The sequence below is a fragment of the Vespula vulgaris genome, chromosome 8, assembly GCF_905475345.1.
Source record: "Vespula vulgaris chromosome 8, iyVesVulg1.1, whole genome shotgun sequence".
In the NCBI taxonomy this organism is placed as follows: Eukaryota; Metazoa; Arthropoda; class Insecta; order Hymenoptera; family Vespidae; genus Vespula; species Vespula vulgaris.
In genome coordinates this window covers 4,776,678-4,804,095 of record NC_066593.1, presented here as the reverse complement: position 1 = coordinate 4,804,095, position 27,418 = coordinate 4,776,678, and the positions used below count along the sequence as shown (strand labels likewise).

Sequence of the window (27,418 nt, the reverse complement as noted above, 5' to 3'; positions counted from 1 at the left end):
GAGAAATCGAGGTTCCTTGAAGCGAATAACGCACGGAGACGGCGTGGCTCGCGAATGGTGTATACCTACGTGCTCGTCAAAACGACGGTAACCTCAGTTTCGCATAGTCCGTCGTCGCGTTCGCGTCTCTTCCTGTCTTTTCTTCTATTATGTGTGAGAGAAATTTGTTTTTTTATTTCAGGAAGAAAGTTATGAATTCATAATTCAAAGAGAAATAAAAGAAATATTTAGAATCAGCTAAATTTTCAGAAAGAATTTTGTTAATTTTGATTATTTATTATTTTTAGTCGTTGTTTTTATGCATGAAAAGAATCAACGAACGGGTTCGGAATTTCGTAAAAATTGTTGAAGTGTACGTGGTGGACAAGTAGAGAAAGTTTGATTTGTTGTTAAATTATGAGGAGTCATCGGCGAACAAGTATTTGATAACACACACATATATATACACGCACATACACACATGTATGTATGTATCTATGTATCTATGTATCTATGTATCTATGTATGTATGTGCGTATGTATGTATGTATGTTAGTGTGTGGGTATGTATATGGTTTAGAAAAAATTATGAGATATGATCGGAAAGCAAATTGACAATTTTATTTTAAAGAAACGTGATGAAAAGTAATTAGCAGTAGAAGCGATAGAAATGAGAAGTAAATTATGAGACATTTGTAGAAGGATTTTTGAAATAAGCTAGGACATTCATTGACGTGCGAGTAATAACGAAGAACTTCGTAATTACAAATAATATAAAGCAAAAAAAAAAAAAAGAAGGAGAAGTAAACAGAAAAGTTGTCCGAACGTATTTCGTGTCATTGGAAATTACAAGAAAGGAACGCTCATTTTTTCTCTTTCTTTAGGAAAATTTTTCAAGTTTAATAATTAAAAAGCTCTTATGAATATTTCAAAAGTCTACTCGTCGTAATTAGAACTTTTGTATGAATTCGTTCTTTAGTCGTGAAAAGAGTAATTCCGGCGCGTCTTTAATAGTATTTCCGTGAATAATTAAATTAAAAAAACAAAAAGAAGAACGAATCGAGATACGAATATTTCTCAAAACGTAATTATATTAAAATTTGCTTTTAATTTAAGATTCAATCGATTTGATATTACAAGAAAAATGTTTCACATTTTTCATAAGTTTATTATTTCTTTGTAAAAACTGATAATTCTTCAACCAACATTAAACAAGAAGAAACAAGTTATTGCATTCTCTGGTATCGACGTTTTAACGATCACTTGGAAAAGTTAATTCAATATTTAACGTCAAAGTTTTTTTTTTCTTTTAAACGAGAATGGACGAAGCTAGAACGCACACGGAGCTTTTTGCTTTCGCTGATGCGTATAACGGCGTAGATTGTAAAGGATATTTATTTTCTAATTAGATTTAATACGCTCACACTATTGCTCTTGAAAAGCGTTAACTCATTCGGAGATATAGTTGGTGAAAGAGAGAGAGAGAGAGAGAGAGAGAGAGAGAGAGAGAGAGAGAGAGAGAGAGAGAGAGAGAGAGATGGGGACGTAAGCGTATAGTATCATTTGTATATTCCACGAAAAACAAGTATCTCTGTATCGTCAGCATAACAGAATGTACCATAACTAAAACAAGATTAAGCTAATCCAGAACCATTGGTATTTTTCATTGGTCAACAAATTTTTGTCGGAATTTTTCTGCGAAACGAGTATTTTTTAATGATACTAATAATAATATTTTTCAATATAGGATAATAATAAATCTATTATAATAATCAAAATTATGTCGAAACTTTTTAATAAAAATTTGTTATTTAGAATGTATCACGTAGATACATTGTAAACGTAGAACTTAAAATTTCATAAAAAGTTTATTGACATTTATGAAGTAATTTAACTTGTTGTAAAAGTTACTTTTTTTTCTCAACATATATATATTCAGTACAAAAAAATATAGAAAGAATACCACCTACATGTGCTATTCGTTGTTTATCGCATATCATTTTTCTTTATTTTGTATGCATACCATTTTGATTAACAGGTTGCATAGGACTAGCAAAAACTTTTCGGAGTTAGTTTCGGGGAAGAACAAAAACTTCAGTAGGAAGTTAATACTTTTAAATGAGAAATAAGCGCTTGAATTGTATCATGAGACTTAACTTGTTTATGCTCGATCATTTTACAAGATCCTTTTACTACGCCTTTTGACTTTTTGATGACATCGTCATATCGCTTAATAAAATTAAATGAATAAAATAGTAATTGAATAACAGATCCGTTTAAGATCAAATTAAATGATATAAATTTGACGATATAAAATTTCGATTCGGCTAATTTCTTTTTTAATTTATTCGGAAAGCACGTAACAGGATTACGAATGACTTAAGCTAATCTCGTAGGAGGAAAAAAATTATTAGCAGTATTCACCGTTACTGCAATATTACGAAAAAAGAAATTGTTGCACTTTTTGTATCAAAGATTTTCTTCTAGGATAAGATATACCTATTTATTGGATTGGTCAATGATTAATATTGAAATTTTTAATGCGGCGTGGGCCAAAAGTTTCTAGGTGGACTAAAAAACTTTTTAAACGATTTTAAAAATCAATTACGCTTCTTTCAGAGCTTTTAAAGTTAATTAAATAAGATTAAAAATTCTGACATTTCAATCTTGGGCAAGTCCAACGATAGATATAAAAATTCGAAGTAAAATATATTTACGGACGATAGCGTCGTCTTTGTACTTAAATACGAAAAGAATACCTAGGACGGTCTTTAATGTTCAATTGAACGAATTATCACGAAGTAACGGTGTACGTGCTTAATTCAATTTATATACTCGATCCGAACTTCGTTAATGAGACTATCGAAAGTAATCTGGTCGTGAACGGTAGTGCATCTCGTGAATCTAGTGAAAAGAGACAATTTCGTAGAAAATAAAGTGCTCGGTAAATTTAACATCTTCGAAAACGTTGAAAGAGGTAAGCCAGACGTTAACATGAAATAAATCAGAGATTAACATTTTTCAAACATGTCAGTGTAATGAAAAAAAGAAGAAAAATTTTGTGTCAGGTGACTTCGACCTCAAGAAAATCGAGGAAAGATTCTGTTTACGGATGATCGCCGAAGAACGTGGCAAAACTTTTTTACGTTCCAAAATCATCACAAAATTGACATGCTGTCTGACGACATCGAAAAAAGAGTAAGTATAAAATAATGATGCATGATAAATATATCATGATAATTCATAGAATATTTTATAAAAGAGTAATAGATATATGTGATATATGATAGATATATCATGATATTCTATAAATAATTCTATAGAAGAATTCTGTAGGTTGATAGAATTTATTGCAAATGGCAAAGAAAGTCCCCAAGTTTTAATTTTACACGCGTGTTTTTATTCACAACACGAATAAAAATAATAAATTTGCAAAAGAAAAAGAAAAAAGGTAACAATAAGTCGGTATAACAAAAATAAATAGAAATTATATTAATGTTATGGCTTAAGTTAATTTGCAAAATATAATTACGAGTACCATCAACCTGGACATCTTCATATCCGTAATTCGTAACATATATATGTACATTTATACTTGACTCTTGAGTTCACGTTCTCATATTCGATTTATAGCACACGAGGGACTCCACCAATATATATACTTCATTCGAGAAGAAGACGTAAGCGTCGAGATAAACGCTGGTTGGTTCACTTACTTTTTCGATCTATAAGGCTACTCTTCGGTAATGTACCAGTTTGTGTGTAATATTTCGAACTTTGAAAGAATAACTTATTCGAACAACCACGTATCTGCTTATTAAGAAGGATACATATTAAAAAAAGAGAATAATAAAAAAGAAAAGAAAGACAATATTAATATCGTAAGAAAAATGAATCGTTTACAAGTGTTCGTTCTCATGTGTTTTCTATTTTCTGTGCCGTTTTTAACGGAGACTACGGATGAATCGGAATACATTTCGTTAACAGAAAATTTGAATTTTGTGAGTATGAACAATTGCACAAATGACGCTTGCATACCGGACGAAGAGTACCTCGAGATTATGTATGACGACATATTTCCGAACTTCACCGATTGGGTCATGATAAGTCTACATAGCATCATTTTCATCACTGGGCTCGTCGGTAATTCCCTAGTCTGTTTGGCAGTTTGTCGGAATCACTCAATGAAGACTGTTACTAATTACTTCATCGTTAATCTTGCTGTGGCTGATCTCCTGGTTATTCTGATATGCTTGCCGTCTAGTGTACTTTGGGATGTAACAGAGACTTGGTTCCTTGGATGGGGACTTTGCAAGACTATACCGTATCTCCAGGTAAGAGATCGATAATTAATAATTAGCATTAAAAATTAAAATTAGTATTTGTCTATATTTATTTTTAGTGTTAGGATCTTAGATATCATAAACATTCGATATTTAACATAAATTTAATTGACTTACTTAAGGAATTATATATACTTAGGAAAAAGAACCGTTAAAGAAAATAAGCATTCGTAGCATATTCCTAGTAGTTTATGATTTCCCAATAAGAATAAAGAATAAATGATTTATTAAGAAGCAGAAAGTGTTCGTAAAATTTTTCTGAAATCATAGGATCCATCAAATAAGATATTAACTTTAAGGAACCTAAGGAAATAGAAGTGCAAAGTAAAAGAGGATAGTATCTTTGTGAGTAGCAAGTCCAAATCGAATAAAATTCTGAAACGACCGACCGTAAAATTATGGCTTTAAACTACCTTGACGACAAAAGGCTATCCGTATATTTCCAACGAAAAAGAAAGAAAGAGAGAGATTTATTCGGCGCGTATAATCTCATTTGAAACAAATCTCTCTCGTTCAACGATATCTCTTCTCGAAGTTTTTTCTCTTTTTTTCTTTTTATCTTTTTTTTTTCTTCTTTCTTTTATTTTCATTTAAAGAACGCAGGTACTGTCAGCGCCCATAATACCTTGTTGGTGTCACGTGACTTCGTATAAGAGTCACGTGGTTCATTAACAAACCACATCGCAGAATTAAAACATTCGCAAATATAATAATAATAATAATAACAACAATAATATATGTACATATTATGTATTATATATGTACATATATTATATGATATCAAAGATTGATACATCATTAATATTGAAAAGAACCGAGGGAATATTTGAGATATTTGATAAAGGAAGAGATAAATTTACTTGCATAATCAAAACGGTCTGAACGAAAATTCTTTACCAAGCAGCATCACCGACGTGCACTGTATTACCAATTCTTTGTTCAACACGTTCGTTCTTCGCGCATTGTTTTAACTTGCGTGTAGGTATTGCAGGTCGCACACATTATACATATATATACATCCGTGTTATGTGAACATTTCTAGTTCTACGTTGTGGAGAATTATTCAAGAATTTCACTGTCAGTAGATAAATTGTTATATGTAGGAAACACGTGCGAATTTATAATATCGTCGTTAATCGATAATTATGGATCACAATTCAAATTTGATATAATCGTAAATACATAAACTGAAGGTATACAATGAATTAGTTCTTAAACATATTACATGCAATATTTAAAGTAAATAATTTAACTTTTCAAACTTCGCGCCAGTATTGTGCGACGTATTTCTATTGGCTAGTATATTATTTAGTTCGATATCGGATCGACAGATGGCTTGATATGTTAATACCCTTTCTCGCTTGCAATTCCACGGTTAGAATTATATATAAAGTTTCGTGCTGAAAATGTCTGACTAAAAAGGGTGTTCGCTACTTCAATAGCGCGATTGCTGTCTGTTGACCGGCGGGGTATGGCTATCAAGACATACCCAGCACGTAATTTTTGTAAACGCGAGGTTGTTGGCTGCCATGTATAAGCACCGACACCTCCACGATCGTATTTCATAAATAAAGAGAGAGAAAAACCAACTTTGAGATTTTTTTATAATCATTTTGTTTGTAATTCATGTTAGAAAACGATAAGCTATGCTATATCAATTACATCACGTTTATAGATCACTAAAAAAATTTGTTTTTAATATCAATACTAAGCACATGAGATATGATATTAATGATATAACTATTTTATATTTATAACAAATTTCTTCAAGAATTAAATTGGATTAAGAATTTAAAGGACAATTTTTTACGTTATTTTGAATTATAATTAATGAACAATATATATAACTTTATTCATTTAAAAAAAATTTTGTTTTTCGAAATTCAATCAATTTGTCGTTTTCCTAGAATATAAAACAAAAATACCGACTTGCGTGCAAACTTATCTAACACATGTTCGAAATCAAAGAAAGTCCATTAAAATTCGATCAGACGTCGTCATCATTTTCTTATAAAGGACTCTAAAGCACTTAACTGGAATTATGTAAGTAATTTCGTGACCTCCGCAAAGGATTCTGTGATTTATTTGTCATGAAGAACGGAACGCAATTAATGAGTTATCGGTCGTCGAAAAAATTCGCTTCTATCTCGTTGATAATAACGACATTGATTAGTACGTTTTACGTGCTACTAATTGTAAATACGACATTTTATGCGATCCTTCAGAATATAGATCTTTAACGAAGAATGTGTTATTTCGAGCATATAAGTACGTCGTTTTTTCTTTAAAAGACACGGTCTTCAAACGTTCCTCTTTAACTAATTACGATAGATGAAATTTCTTCCATCGAAAGGATGAAAAATTAGTTTACTTATAAAATCGACAAGCTTGACGTTAAATAAGAACTATTATATATCGTATAAATAATAATGAAACTGAAATTATTTCCACAACTGGGATCGATTTGTAAGATTTTTCTTTTCTTTTCTTTTCTCTGTTATCGTGAGAAGTTTTCTTGTCTTCTTTTTTTCTTCTTTTTTGAAATAAATAAAGTAATTCTAACAAATTAAAAAGAGAAAAATAGAGAAAAGAAATAAATTAAAGAAAAAAGAATCGTTCGTGTAGCTACTATTTTTCTATTATCATAATTGTATAAGAAAAATGTTAATGCGTAATGCGGAATGATTTCTTTTTTCCTATTCAAACAAATTTAGCAAACAAAAATCGAATCTTGCTCGCATTTGACATTATTCCGTTCAGTAGCTCGTAATATGTTTAGTAGGGCGAGGAAAATGTGCGTAGAATGTCAATTCGTGTTTAAGAATCGCAAGCGATAATATAACAGAACGATTGTCGTACTCTCAGGGTGAATACATTACAACTAGGGCGTTGATTGAAAAGTTATTTGATTGATTTCAACGAATATGAGAGGGACGAGATCGTTTATAACGCTTCCTTGAAGGGAGATGCGAGTTAACTGCGACGCAAGATTGGATTATGTAATATCGAATTTGTAACGTTAATCTAGCGTTATATGAACTCGTTTTATTACCCATTGTTAACTTCTTGTACAAAATTACAATCGTTAGAGATTCACGTTCCCGAGAAAAATTAACCGATTTGAAAAAAATTAATCTCGTGTATAATCGATCTAATAAAATTTTAAAACGTCAGACATTAAATGTATTCTTAACTATTATTAATTATATGACTTTTCAACTTATAATATTATGAAAACATTCGCGTTTCTTATTATAGATCACATCTTGTTATAACGTGATTATCATGAGCCCATAAAAAATTATTTCCTACATCGTAAGGTTTCATAAAATTACAAAGAAACTATAAAGTTATATAGACTATTAAGTAAAGTTAAAATCGCGATAGTAACTTTACCTTGGGAAATTAAAGTCCCTTTTGGGGATCGACAAAGAAAATATCGAATGAGACATCGTCAGAGGTAGAGGTAATTAAATGGTGTCCAAGAGAGTCTCGGGTAAAGCTGTGATGAAGTTTGACCTGTTAGCTAGCGGAACGTCTATCGGATCAAGGCACATAAAGTCGATTGCCTGTTTAGACGTAAAACCTTCCATGTATTGGTCCTATAGGTTGTACGATGAGCACTTTCAATGGCATTGTTCACAGAAATATTATTCGACCGGTTTATCACGCTTCTGCATATGCATGCGCGCACATTGTCGCATTTAGATACAAGCTGCGCATTTCTACCCCGATTCTATCGATGTGTTTATGTATGTACGTATGTATATTCAGTAAATGCGCGCGCACGCACGCACGCACTCATGTACATATGGATGGACACGCACTGTCATTGCTTACAACCTTACAATGCCTTTCATGTCGGTCATAAGTCTTGTTTCTGAACCGTAGAATCGGCGAAAGTTCCACCCTTAGGGTGTATTACGTTGAAACAATGGACTCTATCACATCACGATGCAATGCGTGACCAAAATTACATGAGTGAAACTGCATGAATTTCGAAGGTAACAGAAAAATAAGTCATAAAAACAGATTCAGTATTATTATATCAGTATCACTTCTTGTTTTTTCTTTTATATATATATATATATATATATGTATGTATGTATGTATACATGTATATATATATATAAAACAAAGCGTTTAAAAAATTTCGATGAACCATTCATAGTGGAAGTACTGAAAATAACTAGGAAAGTTATTGCATTTAGTAAAAAAGTTGTCGAGCATCGCTGTCTATCGCTCTTTAAATGTGAAAAAAGGATATGCCATGAGCACGTTCACATCCAAATAAATTATATTTTATCTACGTGCATAAATGCGAAATTTGGAAATATCTAAAACTGGAAACTACGTTATATCATTGCACCAACAAAATAATGAATATTAATATACACCTACATACTCACGTATATATCGTATATAATAGAATTATGCACGAAGAATGGATTTATATAGATAACGTGTATTTTCCGAGTGATTTCCTGCGTTATTATTTGAGTTGCTATTAATCCTTTTTGTAATCCTTCTATTTATTTGTTTTTTCTTTTTCTTTTTTAAAAAACATAAATTATCGCCTCTTAGTGTAAAGTATAGCTATATGTGCAAGTAATAATAAATGATGCTGTACATTTTACGGCCCGTACCATAAATTTTCTTTCATAATTTATATATTTTATGTAAAATAGTTTTAGAATCACGTGTTACCGACAATGCGATTATATAAAAACACAAAGGATTTGAATTTTGCTGACCACTTACGAACAGTGAGATCTCTCGCATATCTCGAATTCTTTAAAGAAAGAAGAAAGCTTGGAACGTAAATATTTAGCGATAATACGGATTTGTCGATCGACGCATTAGAATGTTCTCAAAATATTTTTGATTATTCGTGGCGAAAATGACACTGCTAGTATTGAAAATTTCTTTACGCATCCATTGTTCGAACGTCGATAAGAATCGCTGAAATGTGAAAAAAGAGAAATAGGAAAAGAAAGGAAGAACTAAAATTCTCCGTTCGGTCATGTAATTTCAAATTCGATGTAATTTAGTGTGATTGAAGCGTAAAAATAGAACGCAGTACCAAAAACATTAATTGTAAGATAAATTTTCGAAAAAACATCTCAAACTTTTTTCCTGACTTTTATCAAAAATCATTGGAGAAAAACTTATCGATGAAAATGTCGGAAATGAAAAAGTCGAAAAAATTATAGCAAAATGTATGAAAGTCTCCTCGTTGAAACGTTGAATTGAAATATTTCTATTTACCATTCCAGTAAATGCTTATGTCATGTTTCTATTCGCTGTAAACGACAAAGTATCTCGAGGAACGAAAGACGTTAGACGTGATTTGTAACATGCAACATTTGACTCTCTGCTACCTAAGCAAGAAGACAACACGATATGAGTGAATAAGAGTTCTATAATACGCCATATTTGAATTCTTTAAAGCGTTCTTGATCTTGACATATTTGAATTCTTCAAATTGTTCTTGATTGCCCGATTTGAAAACGATTTAATACTGCATTTAAAGAGTAAGGTACGTGAAACCGATATATCATCCGACTATTGGTTGTATATAGTCATATGTTATACACACACACACACACACACACACACACATATGAGGAAGGGTAGCTAACTCTCGGAAGTTGCAATACACATTGGACGCTGATGTTTCATATGATTTATGAAAGTGAACATCGATAAGTTTCTAATCCTAGAAAATATTATATATACATATATGTGTGTGTGTGTGTGCGTATAGAAAGATAGATACACGCTATGTAATATTGATAATCCATCGCTCGATTTTACTATAGTATTTCGATTTTCAAAATACCTTATATATAAAGTATATACATACATAGACAAAGCTTGAAGAGATTATCTGTAGCAAATGCATGGAACGTGTATTTTCTCGTATCTGAGACTTTTAAATCAAACTTTCAATCTTATGAAGCACAAAAAGCTATGATTCGTAAGAATTAATCTGAAATCTAACGAAGTCCTTTTCTAGTATTCTATTTTGTGAAAATGACGTTTCTATCATAGAAATTATCTTCTTTCGAAATAATAAATCTAATCTTCTTCGAGAATATTCTAAATATAGAGCTTATCGAACATGCATTACAGTGATATATGTATATTTGCAAGATGTGGTCGATCGGCCTAATGACGAAAGAAATGTCACGTGTTAGTATCTATATTTTACTGAACGAAATCGATCCAGTAACCACTCAGAAGAACGAAATAATATTTCACGAGGAATAAAACTATCTCTTAGCTTGATCTGCCGGGATATAAATTTTTCACGGTAACCTCGTATGAATGTCTCCATGGCCTTGTGGTTTTTAGCGAATGAAACATTTTCCTAATTGCTTAATTCGTCAACACTAATTTAAGTTGCTTGCCATTGGTATAATTCGAGATTCTTCAACTGCTTTATTTGACTCATATTTTTATGGTATTTTAATATTTGTATATTTTTATATTTGTGAATGATAAATATGTAAGTAGCTACTGTTTGTAATGTACAACGTAAATATGAACAGTAGGTACATGTCTTATTTTTTCAAAAAATCCAGATATTTTATATCCAGACAAAATTAAATGATCATGATGGAATCGTTCATTACCCAAGTCCGTGATGTTCAAAAATTTTTTTTCACGACTCACAAAATACTGTCATTATTTTTCCAGTAGAGATATTTACTTGATATATGATTCGTTTTCGATATTTGGTCGATCTTAATTAGATCGATTTAATTGATATAAGAGCTGAAAATCATATAACAATGGTTTTATTTTAATTCATTAAAATTTGTTCGACATAACAAATTTTGATTATGTAACTTTTGAAATGTAAGGAGATAATAGGTTTTGGTGTTAGCTATGCATTCGTTCTGGTGTTCAACTATTTGTAGTGTCAACATAATGTAGAATATCTTATATTTGAAACGATATGACCACATATTCTCCGATTCTATTGTTTTTATAAACAAATGTTTCAAATAAAAATTGCTAGGTTTTGAAGGGGATACGTAATATGTATTGAAGCGATTTCATAGAGTGCACTGTTGTCAAGACACTGAAGCCATAACAAAATTTTTTTTTTATTTGGAAATCGATATTTTATGTCGAATAAAAGTCGTAAAGTTATAGAACATCGATACGAATTCAAGGAGTACCAATACTCGATATTTCATCGAGTTACAGCACCTTAAAGTTTAACAAACTGTATAACTGTGTAAGAGATTACTATATAAAAATAAGACATGGAATTTTAGAAAAATATTAGTTATATTGAAATAACAGTGTACTGAATGTAATAGCTTTTGTTACAATGAAATGTGATGGTGGATATAACAGATTTTGGCATTGTTCAGTGATTTATAACCGAACTTAACTTCCAATTGTCTTTTTTTTTATGATAAAAAATATGTTTTTTTTTCGCATTCTAAAGATGTATATAATTTCATCTAATCTAATAGATGCCAAAAGAAATTTCTATTTTCATTTTTGATGTAGGTAAAGACTTTAGGAAATGGACTTATAAAATTAGTCGTATAAAAAAGAATTGAACCATGAGAGAAGAGAAAAGAAAAGAAAAGAAAAAAAAAAGGAAAAGAACTAAAGTCGTACAAAGAAAAAAAGAGAACTCCATCGACGATCGAAAAAGATTGTAAAGTAAATAAAAGCAAAAAGTTCCGTCATATTGGAAAGTCTTGCAACGTTATTGGTCGAAGAAGAAATTAAAAGTCTCACCTACTCCACTAAGCTTTTTCGACGTCAAAGAGAGAACATCCATTATCCTGCAATTTTTTTTCTTCTTCTCTTAAACTCTTTAATTTAATTAAGATCGAACGGATCAGAATGACGTACAATTACAATGTTATTAGATGGATTCTATATCTTTCTATTGACACTATAGGAATAAAAAAATATACCTATATCTATTTAAATTTGTAATTTGTATGATTTCTTTATTATTTTACACGAATGTAGTAATGTTAATTGATTGTGAGGTAATTAAAAAAAAAAAGTAAAAGAAGAAGAAAAAAAACGTAGGACATCGCGTTTACATAGTCGAACGAATTCATCATCGTTTATGATCGTAAATTAAGATCGTCGAACGCGTAACAGCTGTTAGAAAGTACTTGCGAAGCTTAAACCACTTTTACGTGGTAATCGAAGTAAAAAAAAAAAGAAAAGAAAAAAAGATAACAGAACGTGGAAGAGAAATTCAATTATCGCGTATTCTTTCTCAAACTAGATATTTTTTATTTTATCCAATTTTATATATGTATATATATATATATATAAGCTATAATAGTTAGGTATATCTGCGATGAAATAAAACGGAATAAGTTAAAATCTAAAAGATAGATATTTATCGATAAATTATTGACAATTTATTGATAATTTATCAATGATTTATCAACGATTTATCAATTAATAAAATTACTTATTACATTCGTACGATCGATAATATCTATATATAGATTCATGTCTGTTATGTTAGGTAGTATCTTCAATTAATCGATTATCGATTACTCAACCATCATACGGATCAATTATCCTCATAAAGGAATGGCGCAAGTTCGTTTTGTATAGATTCGGTATATCTTTGTCCCTGATAGTAATGGATGGAAGTACCTGCGTATAAGGTTCGACGGAGATTCTCTGAGGTTATTAATCACTTTATTCTCCACATGCTACGAATTTCAAAACCGTAGTTTCCTGAAACAACTATGACACGCAAATTATGCAAACGAAATCATGCAATGCAAACGGACTTCATCGAGTGTATGTACACATGGACATGCATATTATGTTTAATTAATGACTATGGAAATTCAAGAAACAACGGGTACATCGTATTTATTTAAGAAAAAGAATAATAATAATAAAATTTAGAACAATGAAATTTAGAAATCAACTCGACTAGATTTAATCAAGTAAAGGTATTCTCATACATTTTACATTTCATTATATTTACCAACCAGTATCTTCGTATACATGTTCACATTTATATACGTGTACACTTAGTTGTATATCTACGTACATACGTAATTCGATTTATCGATTTCTTTAAAAGCGTTTAGAAAAAAAAATGTTTACGACCGAGTTCGAGAGGAGCTCTCATTTCAACGCGATCGATGACATTATCCGAGTGTATATGTATTTTTCCGATAGAAAATTTTACACGAATTTATAATAATTATTATCATTGCGGATTCAAAATTTCAATGAAAAAAAAATGTTAAAAAGAAGTAAAAAAAAAAGAAAAGGAAAGAAAAAAGAAACGAATCATCAGATTTTGATCACTCAATTTGGATCGACTAACGTCATATTTGCGAGTGCGTATGGTAGATAACTCTGATTTAATTGAAACGTGCTTCACAACGTGTACGATAACAAACACTCGCAAAAATGTTCCATGTTGAATTTCCCTCTCTAGAGAGATATAACAAAGTTAAAAAAAATAAATAACTGGCAGAAAACAACACAGTTGACTACGTGTGAAATGTACAAAGCAGACAAACATGGCATTAGCTCTCTCCCTTTCCAGAACACACGAGAACCTCTAAAGAACGTGATAAATTGTTATTTTAAAACTTTTTACATACTTCATAATCTCCTTCTTAATCTTTTTCTTTTAATCGAAGAAAAGAAAACGATAGGAACCATCAATTCTTTTTTCTTTTTTTTTCTTTCTCTCTTTCTGTTTGCCTTTTTTGCATCTCAATTTATTTTTCTTTTCTACTTTTCAAAAGAAAAAAAAAGAAAAAGAAAACGTCACAAACAGTAGAAAGAACTTCTTTTAAATTTTCCCCCAATTTCCTTTATCCGCACTGAACACCTGTTTCCACGAGGAAACATGGGATGGCTTCAATAATCAAGTTTCGAAGTGGAAAATTGAATGACCCATACCATACACGAGGTTTTACAATTCAATCAGATTACTTTATTCCTTAACATTTATTTCGGTCGTTCAATAAAAGAATTTATTCTAAAAAATGTATTCGAGTTCTAGAAAATTCTTTTTTTTTCTATATTTAAATATAATGGAAGACCATACAAGTCACCATTGTAAAGAAAAAAAAAGAAAAGGAAGAAAAAGAAAAAAAGGGAAGTTTGCATTTGAATGGCATCAGTTTGAATTCTTTTCCAACATTTTCATTAAAATTGTCATGTACGATAAGAAATGTGATCTTAAGTGGTATCTCGCCCTAGTTACGTTCCAAGATCGAATAAATACTCGAGTTGACATTTAGTCATTCGATTTTATCAATCAAGAATTTTTACGAGGAACGATTTTGACGATTTTAAAAATAACGAAAAAATACGAAAATACACAAATTAAAAAAATCTTATTAAGACATCGTTTGTATCGGTAAAAAATAATCCAAATTGTTCTACGTATTTTATTGAACAAAATCCTCTACGAATAAAATAAAATAGAAGGGAAAGAATTCGATAAAGAGAAAAACGTATTCGAGCTCTCTGCGTTTCCAGAATCGTAATCTTGGAGTTAACGACTGTCTCGAAAGTCGTACAGATTTTCTGAATGTTTTTTGTACCCATTAGAATGCAGAGTGTTCTCTGAAGATCGATAGCAAGGATACGTATAACAGCAATCTCGGAATTGCCACTCCTTAGTTCTCTAACTGATTCTTAATCAAATGAAATTTTTTCCTCTTTTAAAGGGATACCTAACTAAGTTTCTTATATTTCAACACATTTTTCAGATTTATTTTCTATTACTTGATTGTTATCTCTCGTTATTTAATATAAACGATATAAATTATCATTATATATATTTATTTATTTTATTATTATTATTATTCAAATTATATATATATTTATTATTATATTCCAATAAAACGAGATAGTTCGTGTAATTAATATGAAATAATTGATTGTATTTATTGTAAATTAATTTAATTAATTATTACTGCAGTGCAATCAGAATCAGATATGACTGTTTATTCATCAATCGCTGCATAATTTACAGTAAGATGGATAGTGCCGTTGGTATACGACGCACGTGTAACAATGTTATTAATTTAAACAGAACTAGATATGAAGAATGATAATACTCATTCAAATGAGAGTAATTTGTCGTAACGCTTGTGACAGGAAAATTACATATATGTGTGTGTATGTTTGCGTGTGCACGTACGTCTGTGCGAACGCATGTGTATGAACATATGCAGAAGCACAGCTTTCGGCAGGTTTCGTTGCAACATAAAGCAACATGGTATGTGCAGGAAACAGTTAAGACCGCTTTTGTGTTCTATACCACAGTCGATTAAGTGGGCAAACGTGTGTCACAGCGTTTGCCAAGCTATACCAGCCACTTTCGCAAATATTCGGAGATTCGCGATTGTGGTCACATGCCATTTCTACGACGATGAAGCAAACCTTGAGATAAAGAAAATATATTAATTGATCTAATGTAGTTTCTAAATATCGTGATATTGGAATTTATACGTAGAATAAATAATACGATGAAAAAATGTTGATTTCAATATTTATTAATAATAAAAGTGAATTGGACACAAATTTGTTTAAAAGCTCATAAATCAAGATCTCGTAAATCTTGATTGCAAAAATATATCGTAAATCGAATTATATGTAATACTATTATATTATAATGTAATTGCATTATATGTAATAATGTTATAATGTTAGATAGGTCATTACATCATATCTGTTAGTACATATATGTTAATAAATATTAAATTATTTATTGTAATATAATTACATAGTTATATAATAAAAGTTATGTTTAAACAGATTGGAAGAAATGTAACGAGATTTTTATGTAAAGAGAGTCGATGCAAAATATACATTTCTATTTTGAAAAGAAGTTCTGTTGGAATCTAGTTTCCGTGTTGAATGTATTTAAACTTTGAATCTATGCTTTTGAATGTTCAAGTAAATCGCCTCAAGCCACCCATTGTCGAGAGTTTTCTGTATAAAAGTTTCTATAAAATACAATCATTTGAAAATATTTCGTTTTTCAAAGAAATCTGAACTAGATTATTCGAGAATATCTACTTGAACTTGACGAGCTAATACTGCGGAAGAAAATGCCGCATCGCTTAGTAAACGGATGGTTATGCTAATGTAAGCAAATTACTTCTCTTTCCTTCAATTGCAAATAAGGTTCATTGCGTTCATTTTTACATCGCGTGCGTAAGTTAAACCGACCGTCACAATTTATTCCAACATCCTTTAGCCTCTTATCAGATAAAAATAGTATTATATAAGAATCCGACCAATGACGAACCAAAATAAATGATATTTAAATTTAAATCCTTTTACATTCTATTACAGACTGTCTCGGTGAGCGTTAGCGTTTTAACATTGACATGCATATCGATAGACCGATGGTATGCTATTTGTTATCCCTTGAGATTCAGATCGACTACTAGATGGGCAAAAACAGCTATTGCTGTTATCTGGACGGTATCTTTTCTTTTTGGTAATAATTACATAATCGTTATAATATAAATTAATTAATATTATATTAATTAATAATATCAATATTATTTTAATATATTAAAGAATATCATTTTCAATATAATACTATTTTCGAAACATTAACATTTTACACATTAATATGAACGTATTAATATTAAATAAACTTTATATACTATTATATATTGATATATATATATTAATAATATAATAATACAATAAATCAATACGTATTTCATACAGATATTCCAGATATACTAGTACTCCACACGGTACCATCCGAAAGTAAAGTAAAGACGATACTCTATACTCAATGCAAATCTTCTTTAAGTCATGAAAAACAAACTATATTTTGGGCGATAAAGTTAACCTTTTTATACATCGTTCCATTAATTTTCATGACTTTAACTTACTGGCAAATAGTACATGTTCTTTGGCGTAGCGATATTCCTGGACACAATCGTGAGTAAAAAACAATATTCCATGTATTCTTATTTCATTATATGTATAGATAGAAAAGATTATACAGAATTTATCAAGTAGTATAAGATATTAAATATATCTATATATTATATTTTCACGAAAATGTGAATTAAAATAATATGATCGGTCGCGTGGCCTAGACTTACAAAAATAAATTTTACTATACTATATGTATGTTATATGTTACAGTTACTAGTAGAGCCTGTCAGATAGGTGAGACACGTTCTACCGGTGCTGGAAACCCTGAGGGTCAATTGAGATCTCGACGAAAAGCAGCAAAGATGTTGATAGCCATAGTTGTCACATTCGCCATTTGTTACTTTCCAGTACATCTTTTCTCGATCTTAAAGTATGTTGAGAAAGACAAAAAAAGAAAAAAAAAGAAAGAGAGAGAGATAGGGAGACAGACAAATAGAAAGAAAAACTGAGAAATCGTGAAAGTCTCGTTGAATCGTGAAACGATATCGTTGAAAATATCGTATATTTCGAAAATTAGACAAAAAGCTCACATTTTAAGCGAATCCATAGATTGAAAAAATTTTTTAATATATTCTCGAATTTATTTTTTGCAGATATACCATGCTTTTACCGTCCGGCGAATGGTCGATTAAAGTGAGCTTGTTCGTTCATTGGCTTTGTTACGTCAACAGCGCAGCAAATCCTTTGATTTACAATTTTATGAGCGGTAATTAAACAATATTATTAATTAAAACTTTTTAAACAATGAATGTTCTCTTGGTTAAACGAAACTACTAATTCTGATAAACGCGAAATTTATTATATACGTTTAATATACTTATACGATAGTACATACATATATAATATATATATAAAGCGTAATTCAATAGAAGTACACCATCGCTTGTTTAAACAGGAAATCTCGTGACCCGCAAAAATAATGAATTTCTCTGAGTGGATCCTCTTTATAAGATAAAATATAGATTCCCCTACGGTGTCGTCTTTAATTGGCATTTTTTCTTACCACGATATCCGAGTATATTTCCTTAATGAAAGATATCGATGACCTCGTAAGACAATTTCTTATTAAAGGGGATGTACGCGAATACTTCTTGCTACAACATGATACATAGGAAAAGATAGAGTTCGATTTGATCATTTAGGTCATCGAATTTCCATTTGCATGAGATGAAAGAAAAAATACAAAAAAGAAAAAAGAGAACATATCGATAAGTCTATATTACTATTATTGTATAATATAAATTATAAAAAAATACGGAAGAGGGAAAGATGAAAAACTTTGTTCGTATCTCTCATTGAATTTCATTTTTATTTCGCGAATAAATCAGAATTATCGATTGAAAATTGATCTCATCGATATCGAAGACTATACTCTTTCACAGTTTTATCTTCGATTCGTAACTGTTGCTATACATCTGATCTCTCGTAATTATTAATTTATTTTGACTTAATTCTTAAATATGAAAATGAATTTTGACTCGGATATATCCACTGTAAGATCAAACTTTTCAATTTGTTTCAAACATTAATTGAAATAGTTTCATTAGGAATCTTATATATCTGTTGTTATCGAATAACGATCAGACTATATTACGTGGATAAGACAAGCATTTTTATGAGATTAGCTCAAATGATAGTGCATATAGATTAATGGATAGTCTCAGTACCTTTCTTTAATTCAGTTTTTATATCTTCAATCCCATTGTTGCGACGGATATTATTACAATATTCACGAACTTTTATTTGGTGAATATGTTTGAGTTACCCTTCGTCGCTTCTATATAGAAACAACTCAACCCCTGAATAAATTATGATTCTTATTTACAATCTTGGGTTCTACACTCACATGAAAATATCCTCTTTTCTGTATTTTTTTTTCTTTTTTTTTGGAAGTTAGTGAATCACCAGATGTATTCTTAATAAATTGCGATGGGTGTTTCAAGTTGCGATCCATGTTCTTCCATATTTTATATTTCGTAATAAAAAAAAGACCCTCTTTTACGATGATCTCGATACTATCAGATCCAAGATACCTTTTATATAGGATATTGATCCTCACTGATATAATATTTTTATTTTTAATGAAATATTATTATATATTGACATATAAATATAGAAATAGAAATAAAATCGTAGCTTTCAGTGTTCAAAAATTATTAAAACATTTTAATAACAAACGATAATAATATTCTACTCTAATCGTAAACTTGTCCCCTTGTCAAAGAAATCGAATCGAAGATCAAAATTATTTGTCTGAGACAATTTAAAAAAAATATATAATAAATAAATAAATGAAAAAAAAAAAGGAAAAAAAAAGATGCCAGGAGATGTTTTAATTGTACTTTATAGGTAAGTTCCGGCACGAATTTCGACGTACTTTTCGAGATTGTACTCCTGTGAGCAATGCGAATGGTCGCCATACGACCCATCGGCTCAGCAACTACGCTTATAGAATGGGTAATGGCTACCATTCTACGCTCCGATGTTGTCGTGATCCCTTTGTGTCCTCCATAAAACGGCCGTCCTGTACAAAGAAATCTATAGACATCACGATGGAAACGAATCTCGGTGGAACGGATCTCAAAACGGCGAACAGTTCCAGTCGCGAAGTCGATTATGCTTAGGGTGAGCTATATGCATGATCCTAGTAGTTATTGGCCCATTTCGATAAGATAGAGAATGATCTTTATATATAATAATGAGATCGTAGTTCTTTTATAGTTTTATAGCCATGAAGCATGTAATATCCGTGTAAACGGAATGTATAATGTACATATATATTTTCTTCATTTTCTACATACATTTTATAAACACTGCGATGATAAAAATTATATAAATAATATTTAAATTATTATTTATATACAAATTGTTATAATATATATATCTCTCTTTTTTTTTAATGTTATAATATCTTTATAATGAATATTAAAACTAGATATGTATGTGTTTGGGTGTGTTAAAAAAATCTACATATATGTACATATACATGCATTAGTTGCGTAGAGATAAGTTGTATTTTGTAAAAGTTACCTTAGCTAAGTAGTTAGAGCATTTCAGTTATTGGCACATAGTAAAGCATTAATTATCATATTAATAATAAACGGCCAATAACTATGTACATCAATATTATTGCACATATAGCTTACCCTTAGGCTATCGGTATATGCTGGATTTGTTTAGATATAAACATATTCTTAGAGTTCAAATTTTCGTGTTAGAATTATCTCTCCTGATTAATAAAACGTAATGCGCAGTTCTTCTGTTATAGGTAAATTTCGGAGACAATTCAAACGCGCCTTTCCTTGCTTCAAGAAACGCAAAAATCGAGCTCGAACGACTCGCATCGCTAATATCACGAATTATTTCGCAGCAAGATCTCGTGCAACAATAAAGTCGATACAGACTACAACCAATAGTAATAATAATGTTCAACGAAATACAGAGATCATACCACTGAGCGGATTCGCGATTACTGAGCCACGTCCAAACGGTAAATCAGAATAAATTCAAATAAGTGATTATTATGGTTGAAGCAGGAAACGAATGAGCTACACTTTCAGATGTAATTTTTGAAACATTATTAACTCAATACTCATTGACATGATAAATGTATACGGGGTGTTCCTTAATTCACTATATCATGAATTATGATATACCCTGTATAAATTATTTTCTTTTCAATTCAAATGTAATCCCGGATAATATCAAATTCGACGAAGTTTAAACGCTTTATTTTTATTTGCATTTTGTATATTGCTCATCTTAATATTATTATATGCACACACGCACGATAATTATTATCATTATTATCGTCATTGTTCACCGTCTTCATCACCATCATCATCATCATCATCATCATCAACATCATCATTGACATAATACATTGACGCTTCGTGCGAAACTTGTATTAAATCCGTCGATATTAATTAAACATGAAAATTTTAAAATTATATACACGTATACGTATGTATTTAGCAACAAAAGTTGAGAAGCTTTAACGTAATTGATAATAAAAGAATAAGTCATCAAAACTGTATTGTTATTTTGTAAACGTTAAACGCATTTAAAATAAACGTCGAATTCTCTCTTCAAAAAAAAAAAAAAGAAAGAAAAAGGAGAGACAAAAGGATGACCTAAATGTTTGTCGAATAAATGAAGAGATGTACTCGCAGGTACCATGTTAAGTGACAATTTGTTAGCGTATATTTCCGCAATAATGGTGTTATTTAGTATTCGTAACAATTCTCTTATGATACAGTTGAATATACTAAACGGAGTGATATCTACAAAATTTAATAAGTGTCATTTTTCTATACTATCGAGGTGAATTCGGTAGTAATTTCGAATCTGTATAGTATTCTGTTGTATATATAGGATGTATATAAATGGAATCAATCTATAAATATATTCCATTATTCATACATACATCAGAATATTTGTACAGATTTGTATATGTATATAAACGACTATTTCTTGTGTCAGGTATTATATGAAGGATTAATGTGACGTATAAATCAGAACTTATCCGAACCTATTGATTTTCTTTTTTTTTTTTGGTTTTCTTATAAGCTATATAATCGAGTTATCAGCAGTACATTTTGTTTACAAGCTGCAACGTTTTTAGTGTAATGATAGAAACAATATATATATAAGTAATCGTTATTATTTACCCAACAGGGAAGAACCGATCGAAAATGCGGACATTCCCTAAAAACGCGTTAGCAGTGTATATTTTAAAAATATATAGATCACGCGACTTCATACAAAATATTTCGTTTTTCTTATTTTTTTTTTGTATTACTTTTTTCCTTTGTTTTTTTTTTGTTTTTTTGTTTTTTTCTTTTTAATGTTTTATTCTCTATACGATGAAATAAATGCATTGCATGTAAGATTTTGCGAAGAAAAGAAAAAAGCTTCTTTCTAGTAGCGTTAATATCATATATAACTAAGTTATATGTCTCAATTAAAATACGCTAAGTAGGTTTTTATTTAATCATTTAAATAGATCATTCGAATCACATAAGGATCGATAAGACGATTAATGAAACAGCTACGCACTGAACTGTATTGTATTTACAGTGATCATGTTTTTGAGAAATTTTTTTTCAGTATCTCAGTAATTATAACGTCATTCGAAACAGCATAATTATCTAATATGCTTTATCTTATTTTAGAATATATTATATAGAGGATGTGTTTGTTAAATATTAATACACCTAAATCACCAATCCCTAATTGGAAAAAAGTAGCAGAATTGAATAAAAAGTACAATACAACTGCAGCATGTTGGATATTGCAAGAAACAAAATGTAAAATACATGGCAGTATAGTTAAATACGAATCAATAAAAATCGGTCATATAATGAATCGTAATTATCACTTATAAATTTTGATATATCTAGAAATTTACATAGTTTGATCTGAGTAACATAATCGATAAAGAATTAATATATATCCGCTACATGGTGTTGTACAGGCTTGCCTAAATGAACGTTCAAGACCGCATATTTCTCTCAATGGCATTACATAATTCTCATTTATGAAAAGTAATTAACGATCTTCCATGTATTATCGACATATTGATAACACAGTTTCAAGTTTTGATGTTGGACACAAGTCATAAAGAAATTCTGATTGAAGTGGAAACTGCAATATCTTAGCAAGCCTGAATCTTATATGTAACAGATACATTCTGCACTTAGCAGGAATCTGGATTATTCAGTATATAATAGCATACAAGAAGCAATTTGCTGGGACTACTAATATCTGATTGACTCCCAGTTTACTTTTTGTAATACCTCTACAAAAGATCTTATAAAACTGCAACCAAACAGAAGAATATCTTTGCGACAACTCATCTCTTTTCAATTCGATTATTATAAAGAACATTTAGATATTCTAATAACTCGTTCTATCGATAACATCTCATGTGGATTATTTAGGCAACCGCTTCCTCAACAACAGAAGTTTCAGGAATAGTAGTTTCGAGCTTAGGTGGTTCACTGTCAGTCTTATCAATGTCCAATTGTATAGACTTCGAAGTAATCACACTTTTGCTATCTTCAACTATCTGCAGTGTTTCTTTGTTACTTATATCTTCTATTTTATCCGTTGTAACGACTGAAATTTCTAGTGATGTATTTATGTCATCAATATTTTTAGTTACACTTTCTTCATTTCTTATATTACTCGATATTAAGCTTTCTTCCTTTTGTTGAATCGATTCTGACTGATCATTTTGTAGATTGTCAAACTGTCCTGACACAGTCTTTTGATCACTTTCCACTGAGTTACTTTTAACTTCTTGTTCACTTTGTTGTACACTACCAGGTTGATTAGTTTGTTGATTAGATTGAGTACTTCTACCTCTGCCACGACTACTTTGATGTTGCTGATTATCCGGAGGTGGAAGAATTGGAATGGCTGCCTTTGGTCGTCTTACAGGAGCTGTTTGTTGTTGTTGCTGTTGCTGTTGAGCAGGACTATAATAAGTACAACCTTGTGGTTGGAATAATTCTTGTGGTGGAGGAGGTCCTTGTGCCTATAATGTTATTAATATCGAATAAGTTTTATTAATCAAATCAAACAACCAAGACTGATTTATTATCCTGATTATAAAATTTACCTGCACAGGAGGAGTGTAACTTTGATAGCCTTGAAAATTTGGTTGAAATGCTGGTCCATTGGGACCAGGAACATAATTAATTATACTAGGAGGAGCAGTTTGAGGTGGTATAAACTGAGGTGGTGGCACCAAAAACGGAGGTGGAGCATAGCTAGCAGGTTGACCATTTGGTGGCAAAGGTATTACTGGTTGTCCAGCCATAGGAGCAGCTGGAGCAGCTACGGGTGCAGTTTGTTCGAAATGTCCTTGCGGATAACCTGTACAGATATAAGTCATGGTTTAAAACTTTGAAACAGACATATTTCTTGAAAATGGTACGAAAGTTAAAAAATAATCGGTAGTAAAATCCTCCAAGTTCATTCCAAAAAAGAAACTTTTTTACGTGATTGCATCGCGTCACATCTTACCTTGAGAGTCTAGAACGCCTCTTGAATTTCCAGCTATATAAATGCACATAAAACGGCCGTTAATATTACATATAGATATTAAATCTATCCAGTAATACAAGAAACAGCTTTATAAATTTTAATATTACTAGTTTTATTACTCTATTATACATAGAATATATTTTATTTAATTACCTTGAGGAGTAAAATATCCATGTTGCCCATGTTGACTGTGTTGCCCATGTGGCCCATGTTGTCCATGCTGCCCATGCTGTGCATGCTGTGCATGCTGTGCATGTTGCGCATGTTGTGTATGTTGCCCATGTGGAGGCTGATAATTCTGTTGTGTAGGATTCTCAGAAACTGTCGGACGTTGACGAAGGCTGGAGTACCGCTTTGGTCTGTTACCAGAACTATCCTGCTGTTGTTGATGCTGAACTGTTTGTTGCTGCTGATGTCCTTGCTGTGATTGTGTTTGATGAGATTGCTGTTGCTGCATTCTTGGAGGCACAGTGTTTGCTCTTTGTTGACCTGGGGATTGTGTATAGTAATTTTCTACAAAAAAAAAAAAATAAAATAAAATAAAATAAAAATAAAATCGTTTTATCAAACTTTTATTTCTTATTTATAAAATGTCAACTTACTATTGTGTTTACCACTTTGATGATATGGTCCACCATCATTGATGTGAATATTTTTCATGTCATGTGTAATTTGATTATCATCATCATGTTGTATTGTATTACTTCGTCTATTCTCAGAATTTATTGGACCAGCTCCTCTTCCTTTTGGTTTAGTTTCAACTGTTCTATTGCTTAGTATATTGTTATTAGCATTTGCTTTAAATCCTCTTCCACGAGTTCTGCCTGTTCCAAAATTCATTGACTCTTGTACATTTCGTTTGTTACTTTCTCTTGATAAAGTTTTTGTTTCAACAGATTTCTCTGCATCTCCACTAGATCCACTATTTCCATTTGTATTGTGATTGTGGCTTCCATGTTTACCCTCTTTTTTCCAAACAGGATTATTAGACTCATTCGGAACTTTGTTTTCATTTCTATAATTAAAATAATTTAAAAATATAATTAAACTAAATATCATTTATAGTAACTGTTATCACAACGTTTACTCACATATGACCAACAGACGCTCCAGAAGATTTTGTCTTTTGCCCATCGTGCTGTGATTGCAAAGGTGGAAAATTTTGTGTTTTATTTATAGTTTTACTTTTACTATTATACCATGCTGATGATATTACTGGTTCTTCTACAGTTGTGGAAGAATTCTATAATAATCAAAATTAGAGAAATAATATTCTTTAAATATAGTTTTAAGTAATTAAAAAATTGCTTATGTCAAAATGATAAGTAATATAAAATTTACAATCAACATTAATGATATCAGGAGTTAAAGTCAAAAAAAGAAAAGAATTGAGGTTAACATTCATCCAATGCTGTCCAATACATTAATATCAGCAATATGTAATTAAATGAATCAAAGATATATTTTGTATATAAATACAAAATAAACTATTCTAATATATGCTATTATATTGCATATATTCCAACATATATTTGAATAAAATATTTTTACAAAAAGTTATATTTACCTTATTAGTACCAAGTGCAGGAAAATCTTCTCCACTTCTATTAAACTTTCTATTATTGCTTTTAGATGATGTATTATTTCCAGTTTTACCATAGGCATCTTCATCCTCCCAATTACGTGTATATTTATTTGGACCACGTCTATATATATAAATATATTAGATGTCAAATAAAAAAATATTAAACTTCATTACACTTATTTATAATTAAAATATAACTCTTACCCATATCTTCTTCTCCTTCTAGCTCTAGGTGGACCTTCCTCATTTCTAATATCGTAACCATATACTGCTATCAACTCTTCATGACTCTTTGGAGCTTGTTCTTCATCATTATATCTATCGTGATCCCATCTATCCTCTTTATCCTTCCATACTTTTTTTTCTTTAGTTTCTCTTTCATTTGTAGAGTCTGTATTATTATCAGTAACTTCATCTGTAGTCCTATCATCATGTTCATAAAATGTTCCACGTTTAGGTATATATTGTGGATTTCGTCTATCTTCATCATCGTCTAATTTCTTTTGAGGTTTCTCTTCTTCTTGTCCATCTCCACTTTCTCTTAATACACCTTCTTGTGACTCAACATCAGAATCAGTTACATAAACATCACATTCTGAATCTTGGTGTCCATCAGTTTGTTCGCTACTCTATAAGAGAAACAATACACCTACCATACTAAATTTACATAGATATAGGTACGCAAATGAATTCAATTAAAAAAAAATTCTCATATACGAAATTTTCATAAACACGGCTATTAATTTTAGGAAAATTTAACAGAAAATTAAATCAAGCGTTTTATCAGGGTTTTCCCGAAAATCATTCAAACGAGATAACCATAAAACATTAGCAAAACTAGATAACCAACGAATTACTAATAAAACTAGACTATCGAATCGTAACGATGTATTTAAATATAATATTGGTTTACTTAGAAGCGACTATCGAACTTCCGACCTCATTTTTCGTTATCGATAAATCCGAAAAAAAATCTTGGAAAATTGAAGAAATTCTCATGAAAATTGAGAAATAAATCATATGTAATCGTATTTCATGTATCCACTCACTTGAGTCTCTTTTGTGGCGTTCAACTCCTCGTAAGAATCCGAGAGATCATCAGAACCACACGATTGATTGGATTTTCGACGACGTCGTATATCAGACATGTTATTTCGAGTGAAGCCACACGCGTTCTACAACCGTTTCCGTCCCTTTTGCTTTCTTTTTCTTTTCCTTTGGTAACGAAGGATCGTTGCACGAAGAGAAAAGTGGAGAAAACTTATCGTCACTTATCGTATTGTCTGTCGACTTGAAGGAGATTTTCTAAAAACTCTCGTTCTATACAGCTCAAACGACCTAAGTACACTAATTAAGAAGGCACACCGTCCTTGTATTTTCTCTTCAGCGACCACAACGATTCCGTTAGGTCGTTGTCAGATTGCTCGGCAGCAATGGCGGTCATGTTGAATTTGACGTGATCAGTGATACCTTCCATGTGAATATAACCTTTGTTGTAAAATGA

The 27,418-nt window shown here is 30.7% G+C and overlaps 2 protein-coding genes, 1 long non-coding RNA gene and 1 other non-coding gene across 6 annotated transcripts; 3 read left to right on the top strand and 1 right to left on the bottom strand.

The window, feature by feature from the left end:
* The first annotated feature begins 49 nt into the window (after positions 1 to 49).
* On the top strand, positions 50 to 3,177 carry LOC127065973 (uncharacterized). Its single transcript, XR_007782229.1, has 3 exons — positions 50 to 466; positions 2,599 to 2,956; positions 3,048 to 3,177. It is a non-coding gene; the product is annotated as an uncharacterized LOC127065973 (long non-coding RNA).
* A 441-nt stretch (positions 3,178 to 3,618) lies between these two features.
* Positions 3,619 to 22,044, top strand: LOC127065971 (orexin/Hypocretin receptor type 1-like). 2 transcript variants are annotated; one of them, XM_050999069.1, is made up of 7 exons: positions 3,619 to 4,313; positions 16,671 to 16,818; positions 17,058 to 17,276; positions 17,487 to 17,646; positions 17,870 to 17,982; positions 19,626 to 19,901; positions 20,545 to 20,690. In XM_050999069.1, the coding sequence occupies exons 1-6, from the start codon at positions 3,870 to 3,872 to the stop codon at positions 19,898 to 19,900; spliced, it is 1,359 nt and encodes a 452-aa protein (XP_050855026.1). In that variant the 5' UTR covers positions 3,619 to 3,869; the 3' UTR covers position 19,901; positions 20,545 to 20,690. The 2 variants fall into 2 exon arrangements, with proteins under 2 accessions (XP_050855026.1, XP_050855027.1); XM_050999070.1 differs by lacking the exon at positions 19,626 to 19,901 and having other exon boundaries at positions 20,545 to 22,044.
* LOC127066002 (U11 spliceosomal RNA) lies at positions 5,739 to 5,873 on the top strand. The gene has a single exon (XR_007782239.1). It is a non-coding gene; the product is annotated as a U11 spliceosomal RNA (small nuclear RNA).
* LOC127065969 (probable basic-leucine zipper transcription factor R) lies at positions 21,457 to 27,319 on the bottom strand. Of its 2 annotated transcripts, XM_050999065.1 has the most exons (9): positions 26,964 to 27,319; positions 26,119 to 26,543; positions 25,897 to 26,035; positions 25,421 to 25,572; positions 24,932 to 25,344; positions 24,483 to 24,842; positions 24,309 to 24,341; positions 23,902 to 24,158; positions 21,457 to 23,817 (listed from the first exon to the last, which is right to left on the bottom strand). In XM_050999065.1, exons 1-9 carry the CDS (start codon positions 27,060 to 27,062, stop codon positions 23,215 to 23,217), a joined length of 2,481 nt encoding a protein of 826 aa, XP_050855022.1. In that variant the 5' UTR covers positions 27,063 to 27,319; the 3' UTR covers positions 21,457 to 23,214. The 2 variants fall into 2 exon arrangements, with proteins under 2 accessions (XP_050855022.1, XP_050855023.1); XM_050999066.1 differs by lacking the exon at positions 24,309 to 24,341.
* Between the last annotated feature and the right edge of the window lie 99 nt (positions 27,320 to 27,418).

Excerpts from the sequence above, each read along its gene's own strand:
- LOC127065971 (XM_050999069.1), top strand. The coding sequence starts at position 3,870 with ATGAATCGTTTACAAGTGTTCGTTCTCATGTGTTTTCTATTTTCTGTG. Across the intron at positions 16,819-17,057 it reads GACGGTATCTTTTCTTTTTG|ATATTCCAGATATACTAGTA; the intron begins GTAATAATTACA and ends TATTTCATACAG. Across the intron at positions 17,983-19,625 it reads GATTTACAATTTTATGAGCG|GTAAGTTCCGGCACGAATTT; the intron begins GTAATTAAACAA and ends TGTACTTTATAG.
- LOC127065969 (XM_050999065.1), bottom strand. The coding sequence starts at position 27,062 with ATGTCTGATATACGACGTCGTCGAAAATCCAATCAATCGTGTGGTTCT. Across the intron at positions 26,544-26,963 it reads ACGCCACAAAAGAGACTCAA|AGTAGCGAACAAACTGATGG; the intron begins GTGAGTGGATAC and ends TTTCTCTTATAG. Across the intron at positions 23,818-23,901 it reads GTTACACTCCTCCTGTGCAG|GCACAAGGACCTCCTCCACC; the intron begins GTAAATTTTATA and ends ATAACATTATAG.